We start from the raw sequence: 25,289 nt of genomic DNA, 5'->3' as shown, positions 1-25,289 counted from the left end.
GTCTATTGTAATATTTAATTTTTAACAACGTTGTGTTCAGGACCGAACGGGAATTTCGTAATATTTTCCGTGCTATCCTCCTTGGGTAGGCTATTATTATATTGCAGCCTACACGAATGGCTTGTTGTACATCTTCCCGTTTATCGTTTTCTTCTTTCCCTTGTACATTTCATCCACGATGGTCCAAAACCACCAGCGATGTTGCATCTCAGTGATGGCGGCCATTTTGAAAACTATGGTCTCTTACCCCTGTTAAAATTGCGACTGCCGAGAATTCTGGTCGCGGATGGTTCCTATATCAAATCAGACGATGACTACGGCAAGGAAATCATACATGTTATGGAGTATGCGCGTGAGATATTGGATTGTTCTTTTACTGCAATGGATGGAGGAGATGTGTTGACCGATTTAAAAAATAAGTTTGTCGAGAACAAAGAACGTCCAAGAATGTATCAGTTCAAATTTCGTTACTCCAAACGTGAAGGTACGTAGTTGGCCTGCTATTTTTGCTGTTTATTCACGTTGCCTAATCTTCTTACGTTCGTAGGTTGGTTTAATATCTCAAGAAATTTTCTCCCAAAATAAATCATTTGAACGTCGTAAATGTATTTGTAATCATGCGATGGCGAGTGATGTTTGCATTTTTTTTAAAATTGGTCGCCACGTGGAGAAGGCTTTAATCTTGTTCAAGACATGATGGTGAGAGAGGAGGTCGTTATGTTTTGGTATAAGACATTGCTGATAGTCAATTTCAGTCAATCTCCATGACAGCAATCAACAAATTTTAACTAATACTGAATGAGTTTGAACATGATATACTTGAAGAAGTCAAACCAAAGTTTGTCCTTACAACCGAAGCCAAAGGTTAAAACAAAGCGAAGCTTGATAACTCTTCATATATCATGTAAAACGGAATTCAATATAATTGCTTCCACATTTCTGTACTTTTGGAATTTCATATTTTACAGTCCAAGCAAAACAAGCTTGAGTGAACCTTTTTTAAGCGGCGAAACCCCGTACGGCCGTAGATATGCGTAGCTACATATAATCGCAGGGTGTTTTGGTATGAAAAAACGGCTATTTTTCACTTTCTGGAAAAACATGATAAAAAACGTAGAAAAAGCTCTGTTTTCAATGTCCCAAGACAGGTATATCTCAGTGTATCATCAGTGGTAAAAATATCCTAAGGCAGCCATCTTGCTGGCTATAGACCCATTTACTTCAAATCAATCAATTGATAGTATATAATACACAGTTTTCAACGGCGACAGGTATATATGCAAATAAAAATAATTTGTGATGCAAATTTTGAGTATACTACCCGTAAGGCAATGATATTGCAGATATATCTTTTGCATGTATAAACCTTGACCTTTTCGCGTATCTTGTTCGCTTTTATAAATTCAATTCAATTTTAGAATTTAATTTTTTCAATTCAAAGTTATAAAGGAAAAAGCAGAAATCAAGCAAAGGCGATTTGAACAAACAACAAGGTAAATATCTCCTCATTCCTCTGTTTCGCCCATAGATCTCAATGATTTTGATAGCAGCGTGGGCAAATGCTATCGTACAATCTAAAGCCCAGTTTTATATACCGTACTTCGTCGGTAATATTCTATATATATGATCCATTAAAATAGATCATTTCTTTCAAAAGACAAAGAAGTTATATATAAATGACCACCAACAGTAGCCATCGTCGATAAATATATCGTACATGAAAACCAGGCCGAAAGATCATTGATGTAAGTTACGCGTTGTCTGATCCTTCCATACATTGACCAAGAGTATACTGATTTGTAAAAAATGAAAAAAAAAAGGTTGTGTGTAACGCAAAGCCGTTGGCGCTCAGGCAAACACGAGTTAAGACCTGTAAAATTTTGCAAGGTCCACGCAGCCTGGATGAATAAAATCGCAGCCTCGGAAATTCATATTGCTCACTACAGAGTTTAGCTCACAATCAATGTTACTGATAATTTCCAAATGTATTCAAAGATAATTCGTTTTCATCGAATAGTATACTATTTCACAACACTCTATTCAATACTCAGTCAAATTCAGTTATGGGAAAAAACGTTGGTCAGCGTCCCCTGAGCCAAACTGGAACAGTTTGGCTCAGATGGGAAGTCCGAGTACGACCCCGACGGGTGACGGGCGGGTGTTGGGTGGCCCGTTCTCAAACTCACGCCAACCTGTGCCACTGAGCAAGAAGGAGCAATTTGTGTATTTATTCTTCTAAGTAGAAAACTAAAATAACTTTGGGATAAGTCGCATGATTTTAACTTGATTTACCGCGGTGGTATTTCCAGGTTTTATAAAAAACCCGAACCATTCCGGCATATTCAAATTAGCTGCAATATAAAAAAATTATCTCAGTAATAGACCTCTTTCATAATGACGTCAAACGCGGAAAGTCTGATGTTACACGAAGTCTGATTGGCTCGATAGTTTTGTGGAGCCAATCAAATTTCGTGTAATATCAAAGTTTCCGCGTTTGACGTCATTATAAGAAAGGTCTATTGATAGCTGCTGCCTGCTTGGTTAGAAAACAAGGTCCTGTATACGTAAGGACCCAAACTGAATAGATTAAAAAATAGAATGGATCAAATTTCTGTGACAATTTGTGGAGGAACCTTGCGAGTTGTTTTAATCTACGTATATTATTTATTTTGGCGAGGGATTAGTTCCATTATTTCAGAGCTTGTTTTCATGGAGAGGATTTTTTATCCCGGCTAGGCGAGGTAAAAGTGCATCACATCAAAGGCTTATAGTAAAGCCTTTGATGTGATGCGGTTTTTACCTCGCCTAGCCGGCATAACTCGCTCTATGTAAACCCTGTTTACATAGAGATTTATTTACGAGATTCAGCGAGGCATGAGATGATTTTGAGGTATTGAAATGAGCAAATAAAATGATCCTGACAGTCGTATAATCACCACAACAATAGCATTATAGCATGTGCCAACCTCGTAATTTCGCAGTGTTATAGGGAAGACCCTGGGTACAGGGTTGAGCATGTGCTTGTTTGTTGTCATAAAGACTTATTTCAATACCTCAAAGTCCCCACAAGCTTCGTTGAATCTCGGGTAACCGGGGGCTCATGTAAACAGCCCCTTAAACAAGAGTAGCGATAATAATAACTTTAATAGCCTATTTGAATTTTGATAGGGTTCAGTTGTTTTATACATCCTGTATGATATTGTCTTTGGGTAATTTATAGATGCAGTAAGCACTAGCTGAAAGAGAGGTGGGCTTAAAACGAAGGCATTATCCAATCAGATTCAAGGATTTAGGTGAAACACACCGATTAGCCATAACCTCTCGAGCAGAGTTTTGACGGTTATAACTTGTATTAAGCTGAAAGTTGCTGGGGATTATTAGAAAGTTTCTGTCAAAATCAACCAATTTCTTAATCATTTAGAAGGTATGTTAATCGTACTTTGAATCGAGAATCAAGCAGTAGGTAGAAGCGTTTGCATGTTCAATTTGTTGTTGATATATAAGTCACACTAAAGCCGGTTTTCCACTAGCGATATTTTTCGCGCGAAGCGACATTTTACTTCAACTGCAACCATCTAGAACAAATTGCTCAAATACAAAGGAATAAAGTCGCTTCGCGTGTAAAAAGTGTACGTTCTTCCAGGAAGACTCTTCCTAATTTTTATAAAACGTATATAACGACTTATTATGCATTGTAAACCTTTGCCAACCCAAGACAAAGTTAACAACCTTTTCTAGACTATACACGTGTTGGTATTGACTACAAATCAAGCGTCCCGTTGTAGTCAAGCACGTCGAAAATTTCACAGCGGTGTTGATCGACCGATCATTAGACTTCGGGACCACGGGCTCGATGTAAAAAGCCGATGTCAAAGCATGTATGAATGTGTATAGAAAGTATAATCAGTGTATGTGAAATTTAAACCAGTCATATTCGAATTGAATTAAGTCCAACAAGATTTCAAATCACATGCAAAAATTATGGCTAATTTGCATTTCATAGGCATACACAGCAAACTTTTCCTTTATATTATATAACTGTGTTAGAACGTTTTTCGCCGTACCAGTTGCACACAGCGTTTGCATAATATAGAAAAGAGGTCGGAATCATTGTGTAGTTGACTTTCTCAGGAAACTTCTATAATCTAGCTTCTTTTTTAATATTTGATTGTTGCTTGGCGCGATCAAAACAAGTGTTAGACATGAAAGAGTCATTATATCTGCGATCACGCAATAGAGATTGATTGCGAAAAGCGGCACATTCCGACCTCTATACCACACAATATGGTCGGGAATATTATTGATATTCCGAGATATTCTGGAGTATTCCCTCGGAATATTTCCGAAATACTGATAGTATTACGAGCAGAATACGTCGGAATAAAATACACTAGCTAGATATTCCGAGGCAGAATATTGCCGCAATATAGCTTCTGTTGAAATATGCATTTATTTCCATACAGACAGGGCTGTACTTCATGTTAGTCACAGTATAATGCACTTTATTACCACTAAAATTTCGAAATATCCCGTAATAGAATAAAACTGCATGAGAATCATTTTGGCAACATTTGATTGGCGTTAATAAAGTGAGAAACATTCTACTGATAGATAAATAATTCCATGCATGTATTATCGTTTAGTAGGCCGTTAGGCATGAGGCGCATATTGAGAAAATTCGATATTATAGGCCGTCGGCATGAAAGTACAAACATCAGGAGAAAAGGCTTATTAATAAGCCTTATATGAGGAGGTTTGGAGGGACGTACCCTCGTCCCATAGCGGAGGGTAGGCGATGGGAGCAGGGGTTGCATTCTAAGCAAATTTCATCGAAAGCAGATTTAAGCCATATACTAAAATATGCCTTATTCAAATCCCTTATTTACAAGCCGGGACCCCAAACTTATAATCCCTAACCCTTTATGTTTCAGAATTTTCCTAGCATGCATATTAACGTCACGAATACTTTTTGTTTTCGGAGCCTCATTGTGATAAAAAATTATTCACAGAAGATTCAAAATTTATCTGCAATAATAAATTATTACTACTGATTTACGATTTTCGAGAAATTTCTGATTTATTAGAACACTAAAACTTTTACCCCCATTGTACAAAGCTATCATGTGTTTAAATCATATGGTTTAGTATTCAGTCATCATCTGTACATTCATTCGAGACGAATTCGTTGGTATTTAAGTTATTATCAGCCTTGATTCCGTGTTCTATACGCAAAACCGCGCGTAAGGTAACTGTAAAGAATATTACAGTTACATATTACTGCGTTCACTAATTCCAGCGCGAGATATAACTATAGCATTCATACAGCATGTTGCTACTGAGGTCAGACATAAGTTAGCCTAAAAAAGTCAGTGTTTTCATCATGTCTAAAGTGTTCTACGGAAAACAGTGCATAATAATACAGTTATGTTACTTATATAATAATATTAGCTTACACATCTTTACGAATGCCAGCGCGATGAGTGTGTGAAAGTTTTTTATTTTTAGAAGGCTAAGTTAGAATATTAAGTCCACACCCCAATCAACGCCCTGTCTACACGATGCCGGAAGAATTTGAAAACGCAAAAATATTTATCCGTTAAAATATTTATCCGTTAAAATATTTATCCGCGTCCACACGTAAACACAAAAACGACCCGAGAACGACAAAAACCACAATACATATGGACCTTAACCTTAACCATTCGTCATAGTTTATGTACACTTTATGTAAAATTAAATTGGGTAAATTTTTTCTACAAGTAATTTCGTAATAGCACAAGACCAGTTAAATTTGAGGTAAACGACTAGATTTTTAATAGCAAACATGTTTCGGCTTACACTAAGCCATCTTCAGTGCGAAGTGAGCTAAGAATATTTACTGCAGGATGTTTGATACAATAAAGTGACATATGATACAAATATTATAGATATTAAAAGTTTAGTCGTTTACCTCAAATGTCTACAAGTACATGTGACTATAGTCATGCATGTTTGTCATATTGTATTGCAAGTCATTGTAATTTGTTTTACAGCAAAATTAGACCAGTGATATCGTTACAGGAGGGTAAGAAGGACCATGACTCTTTGATTGTACAGACAAGGTATACGAATAAATTGGCAATTTTGCATGTGCCAACTGCCAATCGATATATAGAAATCTAGCTCAACCACAAGAAAGGAAATTAAAACACGGCTCAAATTTCAAGAGATCAAGACTAACTAACGCGCTAACCAATCACATTTGAGGGTCAGTAAATAGACATTGAACAGCAACGTTGTTCCGAGGAAAAAACCTTTAACCATTCTGACATTATCCGATTCTACGCCACTCGCTATCGCTGTCCTGTAACATGAAACAAAACAAAGTTATTGGGGATTAGTCGAGAGCATATATGTTTTATTTCATTAAGAGGTATGTTAACCCTATTTTAGGCGCTCAAAATCAAGCTGCTACGTGCTAGAGCCAGAGGCTTACCCATATCTAAATTAGGTTGTATATTTGAACAACGCCAAATTTTAAAATCCTTTGACATTACTTAGCAACAGTCAACTGTCACCGTTTTCTTGCTCTATATAACAGTCAAAGATAGTCAATATATGCTAAATGTTTATTATCGCGGTGGTTGTAAAATCGACTTCAAAAAGCTTTATTTCCGTATGTGTTTGCCTGATGAAAGACAGACACAGCAGCAATAACACCTTCTTGTCTATCGTATCCTAATCTAAAAACATATCTTCATAACCGCGATATACAAAACGCGAGAAAAACACTGATACTGATTCCCGGCGGTCAATGGAAAGTGCATATTCGCTTTGGAAATACGCTTTGCCGCCGTGAACTGTGGTTTTGCCAGCATAACATTTTGCCAACATGCGGCGAAGCACGTAGTCAGTAATCTAAGTGTTTAAAACATTTAAATGTTCTATGCATTGTGCTTCAGTGCGTGGTTATAGACACGTAATAGTTGCTCGTAATCGGATTGCTCGTACTTTCATGTTATATCAAATGTTATGTTACATTGTCGTTATTTTTTACAACTTCAACTTGCCCCTGTTTAATAAGACTTGATGTTTCGAGTGTGAACGAAACAAATTGTTTCGGGTGTTTTGAATTTCTTTTGAATTTAAATGATCCAAAAATTGCCGCACTGAAACATCGACTTTGGGAGTTTGGATGGGGTGTCATCAAAAATTTTATTGCGAAACAAACAGACAAGAACAACGGGAGGAGGCGTTAATCAAGATAACATAATCCACAACCTCTCGTTTCCCCAGGGTTGCATGATCCCTAGCTGTTGACAAGCAACCGCGGTATGCCACCATCTGTTGCTATTTTATACCTTCCGGGGTTCTAAAACAGGATTGGAAATTAACAGACTATATTGTCCAGGATATATTGAATTTCAATGACTTAATCCTTACATTGTATGAAAGAGTAGTTATTTAGCTTAATTTCTAATTCCCTAGCTCTCATTTGATGAAATCAAAAATGATTGAATACGTTTGAAATGAAAATTATTGCATGATATTGGGGAAAAAGAACTACAAATTTTAGAGCATTACGGCGTACGATGTTTATCACGTGTGAAAAAATGCCATACACTGCTTTTGATTGGACGTGCGATATTCTTCACACGTGAAAAATTGTCGTATGTCATTTTGGCGGCAATGTGTTTACATTTTCTTTCAAGATGGCGTCGAAATATAGGAGTGAGATTCAAAACATAATTCTCATATTCAAGATATTTTTACATTTAACACATTCTCAAATCTTTTGGAAAGAATATCTTACTTCTATTGAACAAAATTACAAAAAAATGAACGGTAACAAATATGTTTTGATGCATAAAATTTCGATTTTTGTTCCTCCCTGTGTTTTTGTATATTAAAAGCGTGTCGTTGTCAAATTGATATCGATAAACATTTAATAAAAATCGTACGCACTCGCCAAACATGAAGTAATCTCTATAAAGACTATATATATATATATACATACTTGTATATGATATTTATAGCATTTCATATATTTTATATATCATACTATTATAAATACTATAGTTTATTTTATACTAAATTTTTACTGACAGTTATATCTGTTAGCCTTTGACTTTCCGCAGATCAAAAGAAGCGTGTTTCAATAACTGTATAGAAACACCGGACTTTTCCCGCCGAACTTGACAAGCGAAGTAATGTAATGAGAATTTGTAATTGAAACGAATTACAATATTTGTACAAAATCTTTTTATTGAGTTATATTATAAAAGAAATAAGAAAAAAACTCGCCTTACTGGCTCGTTTTCCCAGAGATTATTTCCTAAACTCCCACGCGTGACGGAAAATGTTTATTAAATTTCTTAATTATTATTGATTGATTGAAATCATGCAAACTTGCACAATTGCAAAAACAAGCTTGGGAAGCAGAGGCGTTTGTAACGTTTTTGCCTTACCCTCCCCCCCCCCACACACACACACATAGAAACACTGCTTATTGCCCAGTTCCTGTGGCAATTGACGTGCAAACTCTTTTGAAGGTCACAAACTTTTTATATTACTGTAATTCTATTGCTCAGCTTGTGTTCGGCAGAGAGCCACTAAAAGCAACTATTTTAAAGCAATATAATATGTACATAAACACTGCGTTTGTTTACATTACCGACTGTAATCTACCTTTAACATAAACCATTATCACTGTTGAAGAATACTTGCATTTATATAGCGCTCCATCTAATCGCTATAATATATCTGGAATTGTAGTAAGAAACGTTTTACTACAATTCCATGCAGATATGTTATTTAACGTTTCTTGTTCTTCTTTTGTAGAAATGGATTCCAAACTTGGTGTTGCATTCTCAGGCGGTGGAATTCGGTCAGCTGCCTTCTGTTCAGGGGTTCTGCGCAGGCTCCTTAAGAAAGAAGCAGAACCGGATTATTTAAGCTGCGTGTCTGGCGGAGGTTACACTGGAAGTGCTTACGTCGAGTGGAAATACCGAAATGGAAGCTCTTCAGATTGGACTGAGAGATTCTTTGAAAATATGAGAAAACGAGCAGGATATTTTTGCAATTGGCAAAGTCCTGAGTGTTGCTGTGACTCCATGATATTATGTTCTTTGCTCTTTTTTGTTTCAGTATTCGTTCCGATTGTTGGTTGGGGTTCTTTTGCTTTCCCAATTGCTTTTACCATCAAACTTTTGTACGGAAAGTTTCTCGATGGTACAAAGTGTAGGCAAAGTGGCACGAGCAATGATTGTATAGAACGCAACCTCCTCTTCTCGGTCTCTTTAGTTATTCTTCTTCTATGTCATCTGCTTGAATACCTTTGTAGACGTTGTTCTGAAAACAAACGAAATTACTTACGGATTAAGTGGGTTAGATTGTTCCTAAAATTGGGTCAGATATATTCTGGTGCTTCGTTCGCCTTCACTTTCTTGCCATGGTTTATTCAAGATTTTTTAAAGCATTCGGCGTTCTATATCCAGGCCGGCATAGTTCTTATCACAGCAATTTTCTGGTTTTTTCTTCCACTTTTGCGCAAGTACTCTTCCCTGGTAATTTTGGTCTACCTTTACTCTTATATCGTGTACTGGCACCTGTACAAATCGACGTTATTCCAATTTAAGTACACAGAACAGGGATTCAAAATATGTTTGTTTGCCTCATTTGGTATTCTAGCAGTATTCTCGATTCTTGGAGATATTCCACTTCGTTTGGTTCATAATTATAACAGGTTAGATGTGTATTAATTAGAATTATGTAGAAGTCGATGTGACAGCGTGATAATCGGAGGTCGCTTAGCCAATCAGTAGCACAATTTTCATTAATCACCTTTGTAATTATACTAGCTAACAGAGCTTAAATCGCTGCAAGGAGTGTCCTTATCAAGTCCTTTGATGTCTGCATAAAAGTTACTGAAACTGTTATTTCCTCTTCTCCATTTCAGGTGGCGATTGCAGAGAGCTTTTTACTACCACGACAAAAGCGAACTCTGCGCTTGCTCAGAACATTGCTGCCATAGTTATGGTTCCTGCGCTGGAAGCAACTGCTGTTCGTCTGGGATGTATCGACCCAAAGAAAACGACCAGCGAGCAGTGACATTGGGAGACCTCGAAGGAATAAAACCGGAGTATCTGAGCAATATGGTGATAAATGGCTGGCGCCGAAAATACGATAAAAGATATTGTCTTCTTACAATGAGCTCTAAAGGTTGGTAGAATTTTGATGTTTATGTCAAAGATTGATGTATTAGGACAAACTGCAAAGGCCGATTTACCTTTTGCGTTGCTCTAGCACTTTTCAATGCATTTGTCCCGCTATGTAAATTTCGAGTTATTATAATTATTCATGTCTTTAGAAATCTATTGTTTTCACAGTCAGTGAACGCTGAAATATTAGCATAGCGGGACAAATCGACAGGCTGGCTACGCTACTGTCAGCTGTTATCGAAACCATTTTAAAAGTTATTTATTTTTTATGGCTTTGCGGAATTTGGGGTGACGCGCAAAAAAAATGGCAACTAAGGCGCTTGGAGCGCGGACAAAAGCCATTCTGCAAAGTGAATTTCATCCGTGAATTCATATGGGGATATTTTATTGGAGGCAGCATTTCTTCTGCAAAATTTGATTGAGTAAAATGTTAAAAAATGTCAATTCTTCTCGATCTCAACAGTATAGACGTCAAAGGTGCCATGACTGATGTTACACATAGTTTGATTGGCTGCACTATTGCGATATATTTCTTATTGTTGTGGTCAATACAGGCAGTTTCTCTTTCCAGGAATTTCTGTGATAGACCAACAACCGCAATTTAGTCAAAGTCAGACTTCCGTAACCAATCAACCACCGCAATGTCTTCGAGATCTCGAGAAATTCAGAGAAAACTGTTTGAATAGCGAAAATTTTAAAGGAAAACTGAAACCCAGACATGTGAAACTATCTTCAGCGATGGCAATGTCTGCTGCGGCTGTCTCACCCAGTCTTGGCAAGCATGAAGAAGCTGAGCACAGATTTACACATATTTTGACGTTGCTCGGCATGGAGATGGCCGCACATCTGATTTACAACATGACAGGCGAAAAAAAAAGAGGTTGTTGTCATCGGGTAAGATGGTTCAATGTCGTTCAATCGACAAAACATAGAAGTCTTAGTCAATATATATATATATATATAATTAAATATATATATTATATATATATATATATATATATACACCCATTTGCAAAAACGTTGGCCGCAGATAGATAGATAGATAGATACTCGAAGTCTAATTAGAATTGCATATGAATACATTTGCATGGGATTTCAATCATATTACACAACATATGCAATTCTAATTAGATTTCGGGTATCTATCTATATATCTATCTGCGGCCAACGTTTTTGCAAACGGGTGTATATATATATATATATATATATATATATATATATATATATATTTCACAATACAAAAACTTGAAATATATTGTCACAATACAAAAACTTGAAATATATTGTCTGCATGATATTTAGTTTTCTTGCATAAACAAGCTTTGTTCATCTAATATAATGTTATTATAATGTTACTAGGGTAAACACACAAGTTAATTGTGAAGTAAACTCTGTCAAGTTTTTGTCTATAAATACAAGATGTGAATAGCAACGAATATAGCCGCTATTTCTGTAGTCTATTAATTTACAGTCGTTAGTTGACAAACTTGACAGAGTTTACTTCCAAGGGTTAAAAGTATGTGATAAATTTTTCACAAAACGTTCTCGTCACTAATTAAAATAGTCTCTTTTTCTATAGTTTTGGAAGGGTATTGCAAATTTAACTGTGGCTCTTTTAGTTGGCGGTGGAGGATTTGGACTATGGAAATTACTTGTTCCACATATTGATGGCTTGGCTATAATCACAACTGTGGCTATAATAACAGGAGGATTCGGGTTAATAGTCACGATGTTGATTATCTATATTTGCTGCTGTAATTGTCAAGATCACTCTGATTACACCGATTCCCCCGATTCGTATGAATTGGACGAGAATGAAAAGATTTCAACGTAAGTACATACAAACCTCCCAACCCCGAAAAAAATAAAACAAGGAATTTCATTCCAAACAAAGAGATGCTTTTTTTAGCCTATTCCCCTTTCAGACTTTAAAAGTATATTATTTTTAAAAGCAAGCAGCTCTCGAATAAAAACACTTCAGTTCCCATGCACTCTTACCTTGCACATATATTGATGCTCAACTCTGCTACTGAGTAAAGCTCCCCACAAAGCCCTCTTTTACGGGGTTCTTTGATACAAATGTTTTACTAAAGACTTATTCTTTACTTTTTTAGCCCAACCAGATGGCTCACTGTACACCTGCCCTTTTACCGTTTCCTTCTTTCCCTTGTACATTTCATCCACGATGGTCCAAAGCCACCGGCGATGTTGCATCTCAGTGATGGCGGCCATTTTGAAAACTATGGCCTCTTACCCCTGTTAAAATTGCGACTACCGAGAATTCTGGTCGCAGATGGTTCACATATCAAGTCAGACGATGACTACGGCAAGGAAATCATACAGATAATGAATCATGCCCGTGAGATATTAGATTGCTCTTTCACTGCAATGGATGGAGGAGATGTGTTGGCTGATATTAAGAAAAAGTATGTCCACCCCAAGGATGGTAAATATCCAAGAATGTATGAATTCAAAGTTCGTTACTCTGATGAAGGTGGGTTTTTGAGCTGCTTCGTACACAGTTGTTTTAGTATATTTAAACTATGTTTAACGATTCTTTTTTTGTATATGACGTCACAATCTCATATTAGACGCCATCTTTCATCTTGGTTAGTTCTGTAAATTTTTAATAGGTATTTTGAAAAAGTTTATATGTTCCTATATAGGTTGCAACGAGGTTCGTGAAGGGCACATTGTCTTAATTTCTCCGCGTTATTTACCAGAAGAGGTTAGCTCCTCTGATAAAAGTGACGTGTCTATTGAGATGACAGAAAGAGGTGACCAAAACTCCGCAGGTAATGTTCAGGTGACATGGCAAACCGTCGGAGAGAATCTTGACGACGAGAAATGGGGAACCGGTCCCAGTCTTTTGGAGAAAACAATGAATGATGTTTCTGGATTTCCTGCCGGGTTAGGCTGCTGCGATATGAAAACTCGTTGCTCCTGCTGTGATAGTTGCTTAGCCTTTCCTCGTCATACAACTGGAAACCAATTTTTCACACCTCGTTTGTTCACTGTTTATCACAGAGAAGGATACAGGGCGTGTATGGAATGTGACGACTTTCTCAAACCGCCTACGGAAAGTTTTCAACCTGTATAGTTTTCTGACTTTAATGCAAACTATTTTAGTAGCACTTTACCGCGTTTGGGGCATAATTTCAACGCAAGCAACACAGTTTCTTGTCAAAGCACAGTCCTTACAGACTTTTATCCATTATTTTACACACTTTTACCAGTATTTTCGTTTACCTTCCTGGCAGTTTTTTATTCCTCCAAGGCTGTTTAGTTCATACGGAAAAACTTTTCGCATTTAGTTTATTTTGGCTAATTTATTAACTATGCAGTACAATTAATAAATTAACTCTACTCCTCTCGACCGATCACCATCCAGTAATTTTATCATGCTAATAATAATAACAATTTTTAGCATGTGAAGTTTACACAGTAAATTAGTTTACTTTCTGCATCATTTGATTTGTTAAGATAATGATGATTTCATGACATGTGATGGAACTGCAATCTTTTTTATCTAGTTTTTATCGCGTATAGTTTGGCTTGTTGGTAGCCATGCAAACTCGTACATAGACTATATAAAACAACGTAACGTACGTAAACAATGACTGATGGTTGATATCAAACGTCCTTCCTTGTCGTAACTGGAATTTTATTGATTTCTTAGTTATAAACAATTCCAGGCAAGAAAATAAACACATTATTTACTGCATGTTTAGCCTGAAAAGATACAGTAATATGTGTTGCCTTATATACATGCATGGTATATATAATATAACAAGGGACGACGGCAATTTTGACAATTCAATTGAAAAAATATATATATATATATAAAAATTTAAGAATTTTCTAGCAGGTAAACTAAACTAAATTTGCTTTGCAAATCCCCGGAGTATACCACCTGCTAGGTTCCTGTTAGGTGATGTATTACAGACTTTTAGTTTTACTGTACTGCTTTGACAATTGACCCAATTCGTTGTATTAATTTAATGCAAGCTAGTTCATTCAGAAGAGGCCCAAGACTAAATTCGGTTCTCTGTTTCAAGTTGGAAGCGAGGGTGACTCAGTGTGAAGCTCGTACGGTAAATATTCATATTTTTTTTATTCCACAAATCTCCGTATCAGAAATAGCCGCGTCAAATATTCTTGCTAAAAACATCACACAGTTACGTGTTGGGCAGAGCCTTTCATATATAAAATTATTTTCTACAAGATTCGTAAATTATTATTTGTCAATTATTCATTTGGTAGATTATAGGAAAATACTGAACTTTTAATTCTTGTTACAACTCGACAATACCGCGTTACAGTCAACTGAACGCGACGCGCGTGAAATACCTGCATGCATGCAAGCCGTGTGTAAAACTATGGCAAGCCAAAGTGGACAAAAGTAGGTCGAGTATAGTATGCGATAGTCGAGTTGTGTATATGATAAGCAAGTACTGTATACAATAGTCGAGGATACACATACGAAGTGATCGAGATAAATGAACTATAATTGAGCTTTATGAACGATATTCGAAATTATTAACGACAATCGAGTTTTCTAGCGACAGCCGAGATTTTATATACGATAGTCGAGTTTTACGACGGTCATACCGGTCAGCGGACACGATATATTTCTATGGGGTACTTTGTGTTAAAATAACCTAACCCATCACTCATTTCCATAAATGGCGGATCCTCGATCGCATAAGTGAGTTAGCAGACGCTATTTCGCCGCAAGTTGAGGCAGAAACACGACGCATATTTCGCAATGAAAACATGCAATCTATCCCAAGCAACACTAGCAGTTCGCCGTCGTTTGTTGTGCGGCAAAATGATAACACGCAACAAGCTGTGATCGAGACACCGCCACAACCTACACGGACACATGGCCCAACTACAGCTACAACCTCACAAACGCCTGCTATGACAGCTGCCCAGCCACAACCTCCAAACTATCGAAGAACATTTGTAGCGAGACGGCAGTTTGGCGGACAACGATCAACGTCACCCGTTTCGCCAGAATCTACGTAGTATAAATACTGTCAGATTGGTCAGGCAGGCTTAGTTTAATACCCAGATTACCAATCCCGCCAATCCCAGGAATGTAGAGAAACACTAGTTCCAGTCTACCGTTAATCATAGAAACGCGTTCAAGATGGCGACAGTTAATGAGCGGCGTGCGTTATGCAGTCTTTTATAAAACTGAAATATGCCTCGAAACATCAAACGAACGCTCCCAAGAGGACCTAGTTTTGAATTTGTCGCATTCACAGACTCTTCCCCATCTCCAATACGACGAAGAATAGAATTGGCATCTCCACAAAATCGAGAGATCTCACTGAGATATTTAGTGAAAGTGATAGTGATTGTGAAAATAACGAGAAAGCTCCAGGAAAGTCAACTAGCTATGCTAAACGACAACAAAGCTCGACAAAAAACTGGGAAAATATCAGAGGAACCTTGTTAAAAGCTGTGGTTGAATCAGAATGTATTCCGTGTGGTCAACTGTGCACCAACTGTAATGTAGCCAGCGCAAACTTTCGATGCTTGAAATGCGGCGCAGGAAACTATTTTTGTGAAGCATGTGTGGCATCATTGCACAAAAATGTTTGTGTATTTCATGTGGTTGAACAGTGGAAGGTCAGTATACTTCATTTTTTGCTTGTAGTTCATAAATACACTATACTCTATACATTATATATAAATTCTTTCGTGAAATGTTATTCAATATTATATTTAATTTTAAATGACTTAAACATAGTGGTTCAGACTTCAGAGGACGGAATTTTTTGCATGAAGCAAAAATGCAAAAGTTAGGATAATATACATTGATAAATAGCTATAGCTATGTGATTGATAGATTTGTGAGCACATGGCCCAAGATAAATGTAATGTTTCCTGGTATGGAATAACTGTAAATTTGTCAAATAGAAAGTACATTCAAATAGAAACAAATTGCCACTGAAAGTTTTGAGAAATTACATAAGCATATGGTAGATTGATTAAACTGCATGTCCCTATTAATGGAATATTTATATCATTTTTATTCCTTAAATTAGCATTCTTTTTTCTGCTAAGGATGGAATGTTTTTACCAAGTCCAATGTTTAAGAGAATATTAAATCCTCGACCTTGGCATTCCTGTCTTGCATCAGAAATAAAAACAATTACTGCTATATGTGATGATGGTAAGTCAGAAAATCAGAATATCCAGTAATGATATGTATGCCATATAAGAAAGCATTGTACACTGTAGCATTAAAGAACAAAATCAGGCACACATTGGACTTAATGGCCTAACAAAAAGTCAAATACAATGAATGTTACATCCATTTCATTCTCAAACTCATTCAAAACCAATAACTATCAACTCATTCCAGGTATTATTTAAATGAGCTATTATTAGGGCTAGCTGTGAGTTAGGAAACAATGCAACATTTTGAAAATTTTGTATTTTCAATTTCAACTTACACTGTAGAGTCATGTAGTTTAATTAATTTCCAAATATCTGCAGGTCGAAGGCATGAACTTGGTATTATGTCTTGTCCATGTGAAGCTTTTCCTGTATCCTTAGCAAGATTACGGCTGTGGCCAACATGTTCAAAGAATCCATCTATTGCTTTATCATATAATATATAAAATCTTTATCGTATATAAAATCTCGGCTGTCGCTAGAAAACTCGATTGTCGTTAATAATTTCGAATATCGTTCATAAAGCTCAATTATAGTTCATTTATCTCGATCACTTCGTATGTGTATCCTCGACTATTGTATACAGTACTCGCTTATCATATACACAACTCGACTATCGCATACTATACTTGACCTACTTTTGTCCACTTTGGCTTGCTTCTTGCCATATAAAAGTAATAAAACTAATTATAAAAGCTATAAATCAACGCGCCTCAACTGGAAATCATAGCAGGCTACTCAGCTAGGGAATAAGCGTCTTCAATAATTAACAGAGAATATACTTTAAAAATATAACGCAAGACAAGCAATAGAGCTTCTTTTATTATTATTATCGGAACAAATTCTGTAATTGGGCATTGCACATTCCGGGTTTTGATTGTACTTTCGGTAATAAATATTGACCTCGAAATATTATCACATGCATAAACGAGCAGTAACGAAGCCGTGTTTACGCTGTGATCTAGCCAAAGCTTCGAACTATAGTATACATTTTCGTAAAGTAAACGCGCTTCGCAAGGCGTTGGCCATTCTACATTACCAATTCTATGCGACTCGCGATCGACTAATATACACAGTTCAAGTTGTTGTGGATGATTAATATAAAGCCACTGTCGATAAGACAAAATTCATAGTAAAAGGTAGGTTGTTCCTATTTCAGGTGCTGAAAATCAATCTGCAACTTGCTGGAGGCTGGTGCACGTCAAAATTAGTTTATGCATTAGTGAAGTGCTAAACTCTAGCATATACTTTGACATAACAAACACGGTGCGTCGGTCACCGTTTTTACATTTTCCTTGTACTATAAGGCCGACACAGACTGGACGCGATGCAGCAACGCGACGCGAATTCTGAGTTTTCAGAAGCATATAAATTAAATTCTGGAAGCAAAATTTGGAAACTATGGACGCTAGAGCAGTCAAAATATTTTATTGTTATGTAATCTACAAGAATATTATGATAGTTTAAAATTTATTTGATTTTGAAAAATTAAAAACGTTGAAAATTTGCGCCGCGTTGCCAATTCATGTCCGGTATGTGTGGGCTTTTAGGCTGCGTTCAGACTGAGTGCTCGGCACCGGTGCATGCGTAGAGTCAAAACTGGTTCATAAAACATGCTGAGCACAGTGCCCTTGTTAAATACTACCTCCATAAGTAGTGCCCTTTCAGAAAAAGTGACGACGGGCACCATTTTTGAGCACTCAGTCTGAACGCAGCCTAAACCTTTGACATGCATGCACCAAAGATTTATATTCAGTTATGTAAATGTCAAAACATAAAACTTCTTTATTGTGAGACGGCCATAGATGTATGATAATTGCAAAAACAATTTCCCATTGTATTATGTTGTCTATATGTTTCCAACCATGCAATTATCCGCAAAGAACCTCTATCGCCTCTAAGAGTCCTTTGGCGCATTGTGACTATTATTTGTCACATGCATTTGGACATTTAATAACAGATAACTTATAAGCAACGTGTTTGAGTTTAAAAGTGTCGAAATATATAAATGTTCTATATTGGGATGAATTTGAAATAAGCATTTAGTATTTGGAAACATTGGACGAAAACAGTTCTGAAGTAACCGTTCTCGGTAGCCCGAGATATATAGCATAAGATTGTTGACAGGCACCACAGCACTTCCATCTGTCACTATTTTATACACGGTGACTTTAAAAAACATGTTGTGCAAAATATATCTAATTTCAATTACTAAATCGTTACGTCATGTAGTGTCATCTATATCTAGCTACCATATATAAATGCAGTATGTGTCGATCATGAGTTAACTATTCTTATTGTTTTGAAGAATCTTTGTATAGAGCGCTCCATGTCATCAATAGCGTATCTGGATTGTAGTAAGCAAACGTTTTCTCGTTTCTGTTTTTGTTTGTAGAAATGGATTCCAAACTTGGTGTTGCATTCTCAGGCGGTGGAATTCGGTCAGCGGCCTTCTGTTCAGGGGTTCTGCGCAGGCTCCTTAAAAAAGAAGCAGAACCTGATTATTTAAGCTGCGTGTCTGGCGGAGGTTACACTGGAAGTGCTTACGTCGAGTGGAAATATCGAAAGAGAAACTCTACGGATTGGACTGAGAAATTCTTTGAGAATATGCGAAAACGAGCAGGATATTTCTGCAATTGGCAAAGTCGCGATTGTTGCTGTGACTCCATGATATTATGCTCTTTGCTTTTTTTTGTTTCAGTATTCGTTCCAATTGTTGGTTGGGGTTCTTTCGCTTTTCCAATTGCTTTCTTCATCAAACTTTTGTACGGGAAGTTTCTCGATGGTGCAAAGTGTAGATACCTGGCTGGCAGCTCCGATTGTAATGAACGGGCCTTCCTTTTTTCCATATCTTTGGTTGTTGTTGTTCTTTTCCATTTCCTTGAATATCTTTGCAAACATTGTGGCGAGAACAGAAGAAATTACTTAAAGATGAAGTGGGTGAGGGTGTTTCTTAAATTGGGCCAGTTGTTTGCTGGTGCTTCGTTTGCTTTCACTCTTCTGCCATGGTTTATTCACGATTTCCTGCGATATTTGCATTCTGTCATTCAGGTCGGGATAGTTTTGATCACTGTAGTCTTCTGGTTTTTTGTTCCACTTTTGCGAAAATACTCTTCTCTGGTAATTTTGATTTATTATTACTCGTACGTCGTGTACTGGCATCTGTTCAGGAGAACGTTATTCCACTTAAAGTATACGAAAGAGAGATTTGAATTATGCCTGTATGCATCTTTGTGCATAATAGCAGCATTCTCGATTCTGGGAGATATTCCACTTCGCCTGGGTTACGTCTATAACAGGTGAGGAATCTTCTCTAGTTAACAATGATGCACCGAAGCAGAGGCGAATATTGGTGGTAATTTACCGAACGGATGTTCTGATCGAAAACTCTTTTGTTTTTTTGTTTATTATCTAATTTTAATAAAACGATTTTTCACAATATATTGAAACACCCCGAACTAATTGTGATCATCGCCTTATGCTCAAAGGCAGGTAACTGTCTGTAAAACATTTTCCAATTCCCCCATTTGAAAAACCGCTCAGGTTAAAAGCATGCCACAATTTTTACCTTAACTTGTAACCGTGATACAGCATTGAATTATGCATTAAGACAATAGCCTTAAGTTATTGTCCTTCGATTTCTTGCAGGTGGAGATTGCAAAAAGCGTTTTATTACCACGAGGACAATGACAAATTCTGTACATGTGAAGAACAATGTTGCTACTGTTTTGATATTTTTGCTGGGGGCCACTGTTCATCGTGTTGTTGTGCATCTTGCACGTGTCCACCAAAAGACAAACAAGGGGCTATAAACGACCAGCGAGCAGTGACATTAGGAGACTTAAAAGGAATAAAACCAGAGTATTTGAGCAATATGGTGGTGAGTGGTTGGCGCCGAAAATACGATCAAAAATATTGTCTTCTTACCATGAGCTCTAAAGGTTAGTGGGATTTTCACTTGAGTATTAAAAATTGATGTTTTGTGGAAGTAGGTATATAGACATGTCACTGCTACCAGCATACATCGTTCCTAAAGTTAAATTTAAAGCTGGCGGTTCCCATTTTTTTAGGTATTTCTGTGATAGACCAACAACCGCGGACTGGTCAGGTTCGTCGATCTTGTCCTTCGGCGCATTCTGCGGTAAGAAATCATCCACCACAACGTCACCAGAATCTCGAAGAATTCAGAGAAAGCTGTTTAGATGGCGAATATTTCAAAGGGAAGATGAAACCCAGCGATGTGAAATTATCCTCAGCCATGGCAATGTCTGCTGCGGCAGTTTCACCCAACCTTGGAAAGCATAAGGCAGAAGAAAATAGATTTACGCATATTTTAACCTTGCTCAACATGGAGATGGCTGCACACCTTGTTTATAATATGACGGGCGAGAGAGAAAGCGGCGTGTGCCACCAGGTAAGATGTTGCCAATAGTCAGTGTAAAAATACAATTTTCATCCAGACAAAATTTACATGATTTATGCGTTTTCTACCCTTATAGGTCTGTTCAAACGATCCAATTTTGTTAGATCCAATTGACTTGTTGTTTTATAGTCTGTTGTCTTTTGATGTTTATTGGCAGCAAATTCACTGAAGCCAATACAGTACTGCTTTATCAATAACAGTCAGACGTGAATTGGATCCAACAAAATTGGATTGTTTGAACAGACCTTTAGATCATTCATATAAACAAAATCGAACTTTGACATGAGTTTTTTCTGCACAATAACTCATGAAATATTGGGTCTAACGATTTAATTGTTACAAATATAGCTACAAAAAGTATATCACCCAGCCTGAAAATATACATGGCTATATTTCGTATACCATTTTTCACAAAGCAATAGTTAGTACTCGATATTATATATTACTATTTACAAGCATTTGCATATAGTCAATGGCGTAGCCAGCCTGACGATTCTGTCCCGCTATGTAAATTTCGAGTTATTGTAATATTATTCTTTTCTTTTGAAATTTATTGTTTTCACAGTCAATAAACACCAAAATATTAGCATAGCGGGACAAATTGCCAGGCTGGCTTCGCTGCTGCATATAATATTATTTTACCTTTCAATTCCAGACTTCGTGAAATTATAGACTATATCACATATAGACACATCTAAATAAAAGTTGTAAACAAGTTTTTCCATATTACAAGCGGTGATATGCCCCAAGATCAAGCGATTATCATAATAAATGTCTCTGCTAACTACTAATCAGTACAGTTTACTTTTAGTTTCGGTTATATTTTGCAAATCTAACCGTGTCTCGGTTAATCGGTGGTGGAGGATTTGGAATATGGAAATTGTTGAAACCCTACAGCCACGGCTTCCCTGTGTTAACTACAATTGGTATTATATCAGGAGTGTTCGGACTATTACTAGTGATGTTGTTCATCTATATTTGTTGCTGCAATCGCGTGAATTGCTATGATGGTTGCGATTCCTGTGATTGTTCTGATTCGTGTAGATGTGACGAGAATGTAAAAAAATTGACGTAAGTAAAATTGCAACCCCTCAAACCGTCTAGAACACAACTCAAATTCCATAAGACCATTTCTGAAACGCAACCGTCCATATAACACGAGTATACCTCCTTTTAAATCACGAATTTATCATTTTTTTCTTAATCTGTTCGTCTCTCGTTCGTTTTTTTAACCGCAAACGTCTTCAAAATACACTATAATATTTAAAAATATAGAAGTTGAAAGCGTCTTAATTTTTAATTGGTATTATACACACTTCAAATTCAAGTCAGGAACTGTTGATGGAAAAATTAGTCAACTATCGGTCCTCCGAAAGATAAATCTATAGAAGCTCTTACAAAACCATCCTGCCTTGATTGTGAAATCTATGTTTTCCTGATATACGTACATATTCTTGCTTTGTGTGTCTTTCTTCCATTTATTGTATTTTACTGTTGTCCTCTCAATACAAATGTGTCAAACACGATTTATATAATATTTCAGCCCAACCAGATGGCTCACTGTACACCTGCCCATTTATCGTTTTCTTCTTTCCCTTGTACATTTCATCCACGATGGTCCAAAACCACCAGCGATGTTGCATCTCAGTGATGGCGGCCATTTTGAAAAATATGGTCTCTTACCCCTGTTAAAATTGCGACTGCCGAGAATTCTGATCGCGGATGGTTCCTATATCAAATCAGACGATGATTACGGCAAGGAAATTATACAGATAATGAATCATGCACGTGAGATATTAGGCTGTTCTTTCAATGCAATGGATGGAGGAGATGTGTTGGCTGATATAAGGAATAAATATGTCCACCCCGAGGATGGAATTTATCCAAGAATGTATGAATTCAAAGTTCGTTACTCCGATAAAGGTATAGGTATTTAGAATGCTTTATAACCACGCGTTTTAGTATTTTCAGGCTATATTTAATATGAAGTATCCAGGTACACGGGTGCCAGAGTTCGTTGCTCTGATAAGGGAAGGGTGTTGAATAGGAGAAATTGAATACATAATTAGCTGAAGAATTTTTTTCCTTTTTCCAAGGGGTATTGACATATGAAAACATATGATAGAAATTAAATCTAAAATCTTTCAATTTAAAGCTATACTAGCTTATTATAATTTATGTTTGATATAATTCTTATTCATATTTTAATGATTGTTGCTAATAGTTAATATAATTCTTTCCAGCAACTTTCATAGTGGCGACACCGTTCATCGAGTTTAAACTGAGATGCGGTTTAAATGAAAATGAAAATGAAATGAAATGAAGAAAACAATTGAAATTATTTGTAGTTTTACATGAGCGCACGTTGAAATTTGCACATTCTTTTATATAGGTTGCCATGAGGTTCGTGAAGGCCATATTGTCTTAATTTCTCCGCGTTCTCAGCCATCGGAGGATTCCTTATCGGGTACAGCCAGTGAATCTATGGAGATGACAGAAAGAGGTGGCCAAAGCTTCAGGGGTAATACTCCGGTGACATGGCAAACCGTAGGTGAGAATCTTGACCAAAGAAGATGGGGTTCGGGACCCATTCTCAAAGAGGAAACAATCAACGATATTTCTGGTTTCCCTGCTGGATTAGGCTGTTGTGATTGCAAGAGTCGTTGTTCTTGCTGTGATAGTTTCTTGGCCTTTCCCCGTCATACAACTGTGAATCAATTTTTTACACCTCGTTTGTTCACGGTTTATCACAGAGAAGGTTACAGAGCGTGTATGGAATGCGATGATTTTCTAAAACCAGCTAGTAAAAGTTTCAAACAACCCAGATTTATGACACATGTGTAGTTTACTCACCAACATCAAGAACTGGTTATGTATGGGCGCGTCTGTTACATGCACAGAATGATTGAAATATCCAGCCTGGACAAATGTTTATTTTATTGTTTTCATCCAGGAAAACTACCGGAATTGAGTTGTAACGAAAGGAAATTTCTGAAGCGTCATCTCTTTTTGGGACAACTTTTACTGTGAGATGTCATATGTGGCTCTAATACTAGGAGTTACTATCGCAAGTGAAATGCTGCCTGGGAGAAAGATTTGGTGCGCATACCTGCTCAACAGTTGTATTTGCGCGTTACGAGATAGGATTTAAGCTTAAATCATTCTGCCAAAAAACGTATGCTAGTCAATAGTATTTAAATTAAATTTGTTTTTGAATATAAAATCAAATTGCGATTGCTATAATATAAAGAGAAGCGCCGAATCGAAGATAGAAACGATATTGAACTGATGGCTATGGCACATAATTATAGTCATAAAGTGGATTCATCCATTCTTTAAAAAAATATAATTATAATAATATTCACAGTTACACGTTTTTCTATTTGAATATCATTTAAAAAAGAAGTATTAGACAACAGAGAAGAACAGAGAAGACAATCACATAACATCACATCACATTACATCACATTAGTTTAACATAATTGATTATCACATACATGACATAAAAAAAGAATTCTATGTACATGGTGACACTGTATGTATGCATTTTGGCAAAAAAATTCATCTCAGGTTACGTTTATGTTATCACATTTTGTATACTACTGAGATGATACCATAGTTCATTTGGATTAATTGATAAGTTGTTCGTTATTTCTTTTTCAGAAAGCTACAATTATCGCATTCCACGTACGAAAATATCTTAAATCATAACATATTTAAATGTTTGAGAATTAACTTTTTTCTTCGAGGAATGTTTTGGAAGTAGAACACTGTCAATATCACATCAATACATGACGTTTTTTGAAACTGCCAGATCCATGAGATTGAATGTTAATTTGGTTCATGTGTCCACTCGTAGCACACGATCGACAGGTAACAATAAACCATACACGTTTCTTCACTATAACTGTATTTTTCTTGAGCAAAATAATGTCTCATCACTTGCCTCGATAAATCATTTTCAAAAAATGAGTGCACATAACAGTATTGCAGGTTCATTGTGTTTTCATTATTGATTGCAACGCAATTGTTTGAAGTCATTAAATTCCAATGACTTTGGCAAAAATCAGAGTCCAGTGGCAGTAATGTCATCAGTTTCTGATCAGTTAATTCGTTTGTATATTTATCCAGAAAGAGAGAATCTACAAAACAAAAGAGCGTAACTTTAGGAATACAATACAATTAGTCTAAAATATGTCGTAAAAGGGGGGTGAGTACAAAAACAGAATAAAAAACTTACCAAATTAACGTGCTGATGATAATATTTTCACACATACAGTGACAATAAATATAATAACATAGAGAAACATACAATAAACATTAATGAATAAAGATAAAAATTTATACAGAATAAAGGTTATGGGATCTACATCACAATCCCATGTCTAATTTCAAACCTATAATATGGTTTTGTCAATTTAAAATGCACTGCCATTGGTAGTCTGTGCTAAACGATCTAGGCGGTTTTCTTCCTC

At 36.5% G+C, this 25,289-nt stretch overlaps 2 protein-coding genes across 4 annotated transcripts; both read left to right on the top strand.

The window, feature by feature from the left end:
• The first annotated feature begins 1,400 nt into the window (after window positions 1–1,400).
• On the top strand, window positions 1,401–13,841 carry LOC114531134. Of its 2 annotated transcripts, XM_028552784.1 has the most exons (8): window positions 1,401–1,493; window positions 3,221–3,424; window positions 8,821–9,724; window positions 9,938–10,200; window positions 10,771–11,093; window positions 11,779–12,029; window positions 12,314–12,693; window positions 12,866–13,841. In XM_028552784.1, exons 3-8 carry the CDS (start codon window positions 8,823–8,825, stop codon window positions 13,297–13,299), a joined length of 2,553 nt encoding a protein of 850 aa, XP_028408585.1. In that variant the 5' UTR covers window positions 1,401–1,493; window positions 3,221–3,424; window positions 8,821–8,822; the 3' UTR covers window positions 13,300–13,841. The 2 variants fall into 2 exon arrangements, with proteins under 2 accessions (XP_028408585.1, XP_028408586.1); XM_028552785.1 differs by lacking the exons at window positions 1,401–1,493; window positions 3,221–3,424 and adding an exon at window positions 6,086–6,412.
• Window positions 13,842–14,181: 340 nt separating this feature from the next.
• LOC114531037 lies at window positions 14,182–24,138 on the top strand. 2 transcript variants are annotated; one of them, XM_028552678.1, is made up of 7 exons: window positions 14,182–14,293; window positions 18,787–19,690; window positions 20,040–20,332; window positions 20,462–20,805; window positions 21,626–21,885; window positions 22,358–22,737; window positions 23,207–24,138. In XM_028552678.1, the coding sequence occupies exons 2-7, from the start codon at window positions 18,789–18,791 to the stop codon at window positions 23,656–23,658; spliced, it is 2,631 nt and encodes an 876-aa protein (XP_028408479.1). In that variant the 5' UTR covers window positions 14,182–14,293; window positions 18,787–18,788; the 3' UTR covers window positions 23,659–24,138. The 2 variants fall into 2 exon arrangements, with proteins under 2 accessions (XP_028408479.1, XP_028408478.1); XM_028552677.1 differs by lacking the exon at window positions 14,182–14,293 and having other exon boundaries at window positions 18,081–19,690.
• Window positions 24,139–25,289: the final 1,151 nt, after the last annotated feature.

Source organism: Dendronephthya gigantea, unplaced genomic scaffold, assembly GCF_004324835.1.
Source record: "Dendronephthya gigantea isolate DGI-Jeju-01 unplaced genomic scaffold, DenGig_1.0 000068F, whole genome shotgun sequence".
NCBI lineage: Eukaryota > Metazoa > Cnidaria > Anthozoa > Malacalcyonacea > Nephtheidae > Dendronephthya > Dendronephthya gigantea.
The sequence above is the reverse complement of the archived record's forward strand: the minus strand, read 5'-3'. Positions and strand labels throughout refer to the sequence as shown.

What these genes read in the sequence shown, in the direction of transcription:
- LOC114531134 (XM_028552784.1), top strand. Translation starts at nt 8,823, where the DNA reads ATGGATTCCAAACTTGGTGTTGCATTCTCAGGCGGTGGAATTCGGTCA. An exon ending in TCTTACAATGAGCTCTAAAG is followed by an intron (nt 10,201 to 10,770) that starts GTTGGTAGAATT and finishes TTCTCTTTCCAG; the next exon opens with GAATTTCTGTGATAGACCAA. An exon ending in AGTTCGTTACTCTGATGAAG is followed by an intron (nt 12,694 to 12,865) that starts GTGGGTTTTTGA and finishes GTTCCTATATAG; the next exon opens with GTTGCAACGAGGTTCGTGAA.
- LOC114531037 (XM_028552678.1), top strand. Translation starts at nt 18,789, where the DNA reads ATGGATTCCAAACTTGGTGTTGCATTCTCAGGCGGTGGAATTCGGTCA. An exon ending in TCTTACCATGAGCTCTAAAG is followed by an intron (nt 20,333 to 20,461) that starts GTTAGTGGGATT and finishes CCATTTTTTTAG; the next exon opens with GTATTTCTGTGATAGACCAA. An exon ending in AAAGCGGCGTGTGCCACCAG is followed by an intron (nt 20,806 to 21,625) that starts GTAAGATGTTGC and finishes GTTTACTTTTAG; the next exon opens with TTTCGGTTATATTTTGCAAA.